This window comes from Megalops cyprinoides, chromosome 6, assembly GCF_013368585.1.
Source record: "Megalops cyprinoides isolate fMegCyp1 chromosome 6, fMegCyp1.pri, whole genome shotgun sequence".
Lineage (NCBI taxonomy): Eukaryota > Metazoa > Chordata > Actinopteri > Elopiformes > Megalopidae > Megalops > Megalops cyprinoides.
This window is the reverse complement of record NC_050588.1, coordinates 1,715,890-1,725,782: the sequence shown is the minus strand read 5'-3', so window position 1 is coordinate 1,725,782 and position 9,893 is coordinate 1,715,890. Positions and strand designations below refer to the sequence as shown.

At 42.2% G+C, this 9,893-nt stretch overlaps 1 protein-coding gene across 1 annotated transcript; it reads left to right on the top strand.

The window, feature by feature from the left end:
* Positions 1–1,952: 1,952 nt before the first annotated feature.
* copz1 (COPI coat complex subunit zeta 1) lies at positions 1,953–9,740 on the top strand. Its single transcript, XM_036531701.1, has 9 exons — positions 1,953–2,024; positions 2,792–2,860; positions 2,950–3,031; positions 3,808–3,899; positions 3,998–4,053; positions 4,147–4,224; positions 4,932–4,983; positions 5,085–5,123; positions 8,432–9,740. Exons 1-9 carry the CDS (start codon positions 2,007–2,009, stop codon positions 8,477–8,479), a joined length of 534 nt encoding a protein of 177 aa, XP_036387594.1. The 5' UTR covers positions 1,953–2,006; the 3' UTR covers positions 8,480–9,740.
* Positions 9,741–9,893: the final 153 nt, after the last annotated feature.

Genomic DNA, 9,893 nt, shown 5'->3' with positions numbered 1-9,893 from the left:
TATTATTTTGCTCATCTACCTGGAATATTATTTTATATTTACATTTTTAGCAGTAGCATATTTTAGGTGCGCACAATGTATCGCAGTTCTTGTTTATCACAACTGCAATTTTACGTAGGCTACGATTTATGTTGTGTTGACATCACATTTCCTTTTAACGTGAATAAAGTCCTTATTAATAAATATTGACAAATCAACATAGTAGGCTCCAAAACAAAACAGAAATGTGATGCATAAGCCTATGCATCACATTTGTAGCGTACTATGTCTATATTAACAACAAATAAAAATACGACATCACTGACTAGGCCTACAAGTATATTAAATGTATATTATTATACATGTATATATATGTGTATTAAAATGTCAAAACTTGTAAAACGAAGTATTTCGCTTCGGATATAGCCTAAGCGTGGCTCTTTTTTTCGTCAGTGCTTTTTTTTAGCTTTAGCAAATGACATGTACTTAGGCTTTTATACACGTTAAAATGTGGGGTTCTATTACCTTCCTAAAGACGAAGTATACTTTGCGGCTGCATGATTGTTTGAATAGCATGATGCAGTTTCACGTAATGAATATGACGATTTAGCTAATTATGATTAATTTCATTGACATTTGGTTTCACACGTGCTGTTTTGCCGCAGGGCAGGCTAATAATGGACATGATGTTTGGAACAATGTAGAGTAATTTTTAAAATACAATAAAACTATTTACAGATTCGTGTATCCCGACCGGATATGGAAATGAACGAATCAGTGAGTCAAAGATTCGAATCATTTTATTGAACTGAACGAAAGGAACCGAATCACTAAAAAGAATCGTTTTTGCAGCAGAATAGAGTTGCAGCATAATAGACCGTTTGTGATGCACTTTTAAAGGGTAAAACGTTTAAAGAATCAGATTGTATATTATCGGCACATCTGAATCAAATTAACATGTGCATTAAAGTATGTTAGTGGAATATTCCCCACTAAATTAGTAGATTTAGGGAACGTTAGATAACAGATTAGGCTATACAAAGTTAGCAACACATAATATTAACCACGAACAGCCTATTAATATGATTACCTCACATATTCTTTTGTTGTTGTAATCTTTAGTGATAGTAAGATTGCTCCTGCTGACTTGAGGCAACCATTTTTTTCTCCTCTCCGTGTCAGTGGGGAAACCGTACATTCGTACTCCTTTCTCCGAGCGATTGGAGCATCCCCATGCAGCACAGCAAACCATGGTAGAGACTATATGCAAGGACAACACGGAGGAAAGGGCAAAAACTGCTTGACATGGTATTCATGTTTCTGAGTTTATTAGAGATGTATTTAATGAATTCATTACATTCATTAATAGGACAGAATGAGATCTACAGGGGACTATCTAAAAGTCATAAAGATTACATTAGTCATTAACATTACTTAGGTCCTCAGTTACCATGGGATTACAGAAGCCACCATGAATTACAGAAATGTTAGAAAATTAATCTGATCTGAATTTTGAAACATTCCTTCCCTTCCCCTCCCTCTAAATATATCAATAAACAGGATTCGGATATGATTGCTCTTGACTACCATACAAGTTTAAGAACATAATAATAATAATAAAAAACAATTCAAAGCAATAAACGACGTTAACCGAGGTAACGTTATCCTAAAATATGTCAACGAGGCAGGTAAAAAACATATTGCTATAACTACATGTCGGTGTGCTATATAAATATTGTAAATCAATGCATTTATTGACTACTAATCGCATTTATCTATGTATTTACGCATTCAAATTGCCCGCCAAGAACTTCCTGGATCTGAAGTCTACGTGAGTCACGTGACGATCAAGCATTTTGGACCTCCGTTGACGCGACTCTCTCTCCGCAGGGCTCTGGCCTACATCCGCAGTGGTTTCACAGGAAGAGGAAGTTTCCTATTGTCATGTACTCAGTTGACTGATGTTCGGCATCGACAAATCAGAGGAGGCACATTATTTGACCGATTACACGTCGGCTGGAAGGAAAATGGATGCGCTTATTCTGGTATTGTACTTTAAACAGGCTAACTACCTTCATGCCATAGATATTGAGCAATATGTGAAGAGTGTTATGGAGAGGTTTTATTGTATAGTTTTCTGAAACGCTGCAAAAAAGCATGCACGCATTGCAGAAATGAGGGTTGATTAATGTAGGGCCTGCCAGAAAAACCCAATCCGCGGAATACGAATGAGATGTAGCCGGGCAAAGAGCATAAGAGAAATGGATGCGGAAGTATGGGAGACTGGCAGTTTTTGCTTCACTGATTACCTTAAGCCACTTGGACGGCCGATATGAAGTTAGCTAGCTCATAATGTCCATAGTCTAGCTGCCTAGCTTTAGCTTGACCACTGCTGGGTCGCTAGCTTGTTTTTATCCACTTGCTAGCCAGATCTCTAGCTCTCGCTCAGCTCCCGGCTGCTGAGAGATAAAAAGCTATGTATCCAGCTTGTTAGCCTGTTAGTTTAGCTACCAATGAACGACGAAATTTCCTATATAGTTAGTTACCTTAGTCAGCAAATTATTTTATCGGGTACCTTGGCCAGCTTGATGAACAGTGTCATGGAGGGAGAGGTAGCTAGCCAGCATACTTGGTTGTCCAGATGAGGTACCTATGTCTCAGCGGCACCTTGTTTTGTGGTGGCTACATAGGGTTTACAGTGTACTCTGTTTATGTAACTTAAGTGAGACCGTTGGGGCTAGTTGAAATTAGACTAGATGTCACTTCATGAGCAGGTAGCATCCATTGATCAAAATCTTTCTCTGATTCGCAGGAACCGTCCTTGTACACAGTGAAGGCTGTTCTTATATTGGACAACGATGGAGAGAGACTGTATGCAAAGGTAACTAGTTTTGGTGTGTGCTCTGGTTAGGCAACTTAGCAGTGTGTCAGTGGGTTGACATGTAAACTTTGACCTGTTTTTTCTCACAGTACTATGACGAGACATACCCAACAGTAAAAGAGCAGAAAGCGTTTGAGAAGAACATCTTCAACAAGACGCACCGCACAGACAGTAAGCAGAAACATCTCTTTAATTCACTACTCTGTCAGTGGCCTTGGCTTGCTTTTGTTAACCGTTGGTCATCATCTCTCTAGCTGCTTATTCATCATACAGTTTTTAGTTCATGGTTTGGAGGTACCGTTGACAGTCTCCCTAGGGGTGGGAGTTTGGTAGGCAAAGAAAGGTCTACTCCAAATCAAGTGACTGAAGGTTTAAAACGAAGCCAAATTGAGTTGCTGATCTATGGCTGCTGGTCTTCCTAGATTCATTGATGAGCCTAAGATGACAGCAGAAACTAGAGGGAAATGAGTGATTCTCCAGGAAAAGGGCTGGCCTGCATTGCAACTAAGGTTCCACTAAGCGATCTGTGCCCCAGAATAGGGTGCAGCTAATATTTTTGTGGGTCTTGACAGTGTCACAGCAACTGTAAGTGCACAGTGTTCCAGGAAGCTCTATCAGCAGGGAAGTAGGTAGAGTATAGGTAACTTCTATAAATGCTGCTGCAGCTCTTGTCGTCACCCAAAACAGTTCAGTCCTGTAGTGAAATTCAGATAGGCAGCAGGGGAAGTATGGTCTTTGTGCCGTCCTTAAGGAGCCCCAGCATGTTAATTAAAAAGTGTGAGTGTTAATGTAGGAAAGAACTGGAAGCCTTTTACACTAGAAAGCAACTCTCACCTAGACAAAGCCATGTCTAAAGGATTGCACCACTAAAGTATTAGTTTTAATGTCTTGTTTTGTGGTGTAGTCCTTTTTCATCAAGACTTTTTTTCCCTTCCATGTCTACCCAGGTGAAATTGCTCTGCTGGAGGGTCTTACAGTCGTCTACAAGAGCAATATCGATCTCTACTTCTATGTGATCGGAAGTTCACATGAGAATGAGGTATCCCAGCCACATGAATGAAAGCTGTGTTGGTTTTTTTTTTTTCTATTTGGTATCTAACATCACTATCTCTATCTCTATCTCTGTGTTTCTCCCAGCTGATGCTGATGTCCGTTCTAAACTGCCTGTTTGATTCCCTGAGCCAGATGTTGAGGTAAAGCCGAGGGCCACCCGATGTGCATGGCTTTTGCCACGCCCCTATTAGCAGTAGCTTAGTGAGGCCCACATGGCTCTTTCTCTTTTGCAGGAAGAACGTTGAGAAGCGGGCCCTGCTGGAGAACATGGAGGGCCTGTTCCTGGCTGTGGACGAGATAGTGGATGGGGGGTAAGTGCTGGCCACACCTCAGATGGGGGACCTGCTGTCATTTTGTCTTGTTGCACCTCAGGGTTGGGTAAATCCACGATGTTACGGGCACACGCGTTGCCTTGCTGTCTACCCCTAACTTTAATGTAGATTAATGGATACTAATAGGAATGAGTGGCAAAGACACCATCCTTAGGACACTGTTGGTGGCATTCACATAAATCACTATTCTTATACTGCTTTGTATTTAATGTGTAGTACATTTAATTTCTGCAGATTTATGATCCTTACAGAATGTTTTTAGTTTATTTTACTCATTGGCAAACCTGAGGTGATATGCATTTGGGGAAATAAAATACTTCCTCAAATTAGTTTCTCAAAATAACAAAGGACAGAGTGCCATAGCAATTAGACTGAATGTGCCTCTCTAGGACAGACAGTAATGGGCAGCAGTAGATGAACTCATACTTTGCCATATAGTTATCTTGTTGGCAGAATGTAGGCTGTTATTAGTTTAGATTGTTGGTCAGGACATCTGTTTCCAAGGATGCGATTTTTACCCTGGGTTTACAAAAACCAAGTGGTCAGTGTTTGTTTTTGTGATGTTAGTATGACAGTTGCTTGGATTGCCCACTGGGGGCAGTGTTTGTCAGTATGACAGGGACACCCATAGCCTGTAGGGGGCACTGTTTCCTGCTGTGATGCGTTTCCTCTGCCCTTCCTTGCAGTGTGATCCTGGAGAGTGATCCCCAGCAGGTGGTTCACCGTGTTGCACTGAGGGTATGTTATCGGTGTTCACCTGCTCACCTTTATGCTGCCTTCTGCGAAATGGCTATGTGAAGGAAGCCGCCAAGACTGAACCTCTCTCCTCTCTGTTACAGGGTGATGACGTGCCTTTGACAGAACAGACCGTCACCCAGGTGAGGAGATGAGAGTTGTCACCAATCAGAAATTAAAAGAATTTTGAACTTCGATGTGATATCAGTTCAGTTTCACGGTATTCCAAATACCTTTTCGAAACTGTGACCAAAAATGGCAGAACACCTGAATTTTGAATTTTGCTTAAGTAAAGGTAAGGATTTGGGTTTGGCAGTCTGATCCTAGATCAGTTCCCATGAATGGTGTCCTTGTGCGGGCATAAAGGGAAGCTTTTGATTTAGTAAGTGACTCTGTGTTTCACATGAACACATTTGAAATTACACACAATTATCATCATTCAAGTGCAAACAGCTCCAATACTTTTGCTGTTTTGGTACACCCAAATGCTTAATGAATGAAGCTTTACAACCATTTTTGAAATGTAGTGTCTCAGTATTAATATCAGTATATCAAATATTTTTCCCGCCACTTTCAGTCATTCATTTTTTTAAACTAATATTTAAGTATACAGCCATAGAGGAGACGAGTCTTGCCTTTGACTGGTGTATTGTTCACCCACCAATGGGCCGTTAAATAAATACAGCCTTTCGAGTGCATCCTAGATGGGGCTGTTTTTGTAGCAGACCATCTAGAATGCTTGACCCTGCTGTCGTGCTGAAAATGGTCCCAGAAACTCCCCTGTTTGTGTCACTGCAGCAGTGTTTGTCAGCAGCGAGACCCTCGCACAGGCTCTCTGATGCAGACTGCTGTTTGGTTCACCTTAGCATTTCTTGCTGAAAGCAGCAGGCGTGAATAGCCACATTGAGTGATGGCTACTAAAAGGAGCCATTCTGAGTATTTGGTGTACAGTGTATGGCATGTTGCATGAGAGGTTTTTGGATGACTTCTGTTACGTGAACATGATGGAGTTTGCAGGCTGCTGGGGTGTAGGAGGGTCATGGTCAACACTGCTGGGTTTTCAGGTCCCCTATTTGCTGCATGCAGTACCTCATCATCCCTTTGTCGTAACTGTGTCTGCCTGTAAGCCATCATAGAGGCAGTTTTTACTGAGTAATATAAAGTGATACATTTCCCAGTGGTTAAAGTATCACACACATTCTTCTACCATTCAGATGTTTCATTCTGTGCAGTGTGTTTCAAGTACACACTTTTAAATGGATTATCCCAGAATAATCACCAAAAGTTGTTTTGATTTCGGAACTCTTATGCCCATATGCTGTTATAATGATGCCTCTGAATGTTTTTCAAAATACTTCTTGTGACCCAACAAATAACATGACTGGTATCTGTCTTCTGATTGAAGGATTTCTAATTTCCCACTAGGGACACTACTGTCCAGTCTGATTTTAACAAAATTAACATTATATGTTAATTACTGCAGTGACTGCTGACAGCGGTTGCCAGCAGTTATTGCCAAAAAAAAACTTTGCTATGATATCTGATGGTCTAAGTTGTTTCTTTCTGTGAGTGCTACATCTCTTGTAAAGTTTCAGCTTACTCTAGTAAGCATGGTACTTACTCCTGGGATTCATGCTTTGGGTCTGCCATACTGGTCCACTCCAGTGTGTGTGCTCTCTCTCTCTCTTTCTACATGTGAAGATTATCCTCTTACAAATATGTGTGCACAATTGCAAACCGTTTTAGCGTTCAGAGTTAAAATTGCTTAACACTGGGGGGAAAAAGATTCAGTTTAATTTGTCAAGCTCTGGAAAAACCATTTGGCCCAACCCTGCAGGCAACAAAATCACAGCTGTAACACTATGATTAAGCTTACTTTCATCTCCAGCCATAACACTGAATAACTGCTGGGGCTGAAGAGGCAGAATGCATTCCTTTGACCTCCAATTATAAACGGAGCTTGGGTGTCTGATCGAGCGGTGTTAATGGTAGCTGCGCCGATGCTGTCACCGTTTTCCCTGTGACCACTGTAGATGCTCTTTATTGGATCTGAATTATTCATCTGCGCGATCGTCAACAACAGGGCTGGACTTGGTGTCTGTGGCAGTGGCTGGGGGCACGCGGGTGGGCCCACGCTGATGAATGGGCTCATTTGAGGGGTGTTGTGACAGGCTGCAGGTGTCTCCCTCCGTGCAGCTGATTGATTCCTGCCACTTTACGGTTATAACTCGCCCTTCGTTCGGCGGATTGGCATGATTAATGAAATCATCAGGGCTCCCCTTGGTGGCCATCACTCACCACGCAAATTCTTTAAAGGTTTAATTGGAACTTTTCGGAGCCTTTGTCATTATCTGGTGATTATCCCTCTCCCAGCAGCCAGCAACACGGGTGTCAGTTTCTCCCATTTTGCTTAATGGAAAAGAATAAGACCTTCGTTCCATGGCGCCGCAGGTCTTGTTTACATAATTTTCACTTTTGTTGTATATAGTGAGTATTTTTCAGTTTTTCATTCATTTTTTGGATGCTTGAAAGTAATGTCCTCAGCTGTCTGCATTGTTTGTTCGTGAATCCTGAGGCCAGGGGGTAGCCCACGACACCAAGCCCTCCAGAGGGGTTCTTGAACTTGTTGCTGTGGAGTACACTTGAGCTAGCTCAGGACTTCACTTCCCATCATCCCTTCTGTGAAAGACTACCTCACGTTTTTCCTGTTGAACAGTTGAACAATGCTGTCATCATTTTCATGATTAGAGTTCAAGATTAATAGTGCTCTTACCCTTTAAATTAACAAGGTGCCATTGTAAAGACACCTCTCCTGGTCTCGCTCCACTGGCTGGCTCCCTGTAGCTGCCCGCATGATGTTCGAGGCCTTGATGCTTGCATACAGGGCAAACAACAAAACTGCACCTACCTACCTGAACTCACTGCTGCAGACCTGTGTTCCCTCCCCGACCGCTACACTCTGCTACTGAGCGGTGTCTGGTGGTCCCGTTGCTATCCAGGACTTTCTCCGTCATTGTCCCCCGATGGTGGAGTTAGCTTCCACACTTCATCCGTTCTGCCGAGTCCCTCTTTGTCTTCAGGAAACATCTGAAGACACAGCTCTTCTGCTGTCATCTGAGCACCTGAAACACTACCCCCTAAAGGAACTTCTCATGTCTCAGCCTGTCTCCTACTAAACTATAAAATAGAATTATATAAAAAAATGTAATGTAATGGTTTAACGCACTCATTAGCTTTACCTGCTACTTTGTACCTTGCCTGGCCAACCGTTGAAACCTGTTCATGCAGTGCTATTAATGTATTTGACTTTGCATGGTTTTTTGCTTGTGTTGTACTGTACCCCACTTGTAAGTCGCTTTGGATAAAAGCGTCTCCCAAATGAATGAATGTAAATGTAATATGCTGTTACTCTTGTGCATATATTTGAGTTTTTTCTTTTGTCCTTAAACAGGTTCTTCAGTCGGCGAAAGAGCAGATAAAGTGGTCCCTGCTGCGGTAGATCGGTACCTAAAAACCTCAAGGGGCAACTTAATTCAACACCCCTCCATATCATGTGATTGGCCATTCCTCCCTCTCTCTCAGAATTCCTCCAGTCACTGCACTGAATCACCTGATTGCTCCACCAATCAGTTTCCTACAGCGACCCCACTGGGGTTTGTTTTATTTTTTTCCCTTCTCTGTTCCTTCGCAGTCCATTCCTACTGGCAGAGATGATATGAGCGCAGATTCTCGCTGTGCGGTTATCTGTGAAACGCTACCTGAACCATTGTGCTGTAAAAAAAAAAAAAAAAAAATTCTTGCATGTTGAATTATTACTTGACCACTGTCTCCAGCAGTAGTGGATTTCACAGATTTGTGAGGGAATGTTCCAGAACAGTTCAGCAAGAAACCTACAGCCTCAAAGCATTTGTTGTATTAAAATGTGCTTTTGCAGGCTGCTGTCTTTGTGATGATCTCCAGCCCCATTCAGTGTTTGTAGAGTGGGTCTCAACCGTGTTGTTTGCAATTCATGTTTACCTTCTACCGTTTCTGTGTAACCTATTTCAAGCAATTGTGATTCTAAATAATGGCAGTCCAGTCCGCATTGGTAAGGACTACAGCAGTCCAGAACCTGGGTCTAGATGTTTGTCTTCGGCTGACATACCTGTCTACCCCTGCACGGGGGTTGGCCTCACTCTTCACCTGTGCTGTGTGAAAACTCTGAGGAAGTCGTTTTACCAAAATGACACATCACCTCAGCATTAGGCCAAGATACACTTCCTGTGCCTTTTGTGGAAACAAGTAGCACTCAAAACTCACTCCTGTCGAATAGAGGTCCACTCATCACTAACCTTGTAGAAACGTGGTGGGGAAAATGAAGCATCATACTTTAGCCGCAGTGTGACTGCATGAGCAAGCAGCTCAGCTGTGCTGTGGCTACCTCCCAGCCAATCGCCAGTCAGACTCACCATGACAGTTGCCAGTAAATCCTAATCTAGGACCATATACCACAACCACAGTTCTGACCTTGGTCATAATAATCTGTGTCGCAAAACTGGTCCTAGGTCAGCACTTGCTGGCGTGCAGCAGCCCTCAGTCTGTGTGGATTAGACAGATGGCTGGCTAAACTCTGCTCTTTCACCCCAACAGTTCACTTGCAACCCAGTGCAACTGAACTGCTCCTTCTGCAATGCTCCTGGTCAGCACACTGATAAACAGATATGCTGTTCACTGCATCACCAAATCTGTGAAAGTTATATTAGGATATTAATAAAACGTGTTCTCGGAAACTAGTTTGCTGTGTTTGTTTTGGATGTATATTTATATTTATAAATACGTGTTAAGCTATTTAATCTTTGCAGCATATTTGTCACCTATAAGCATATACATAGATTTTCAGCTTGTGCCTTTACAGTTTTTCCCGATTGCTAAGA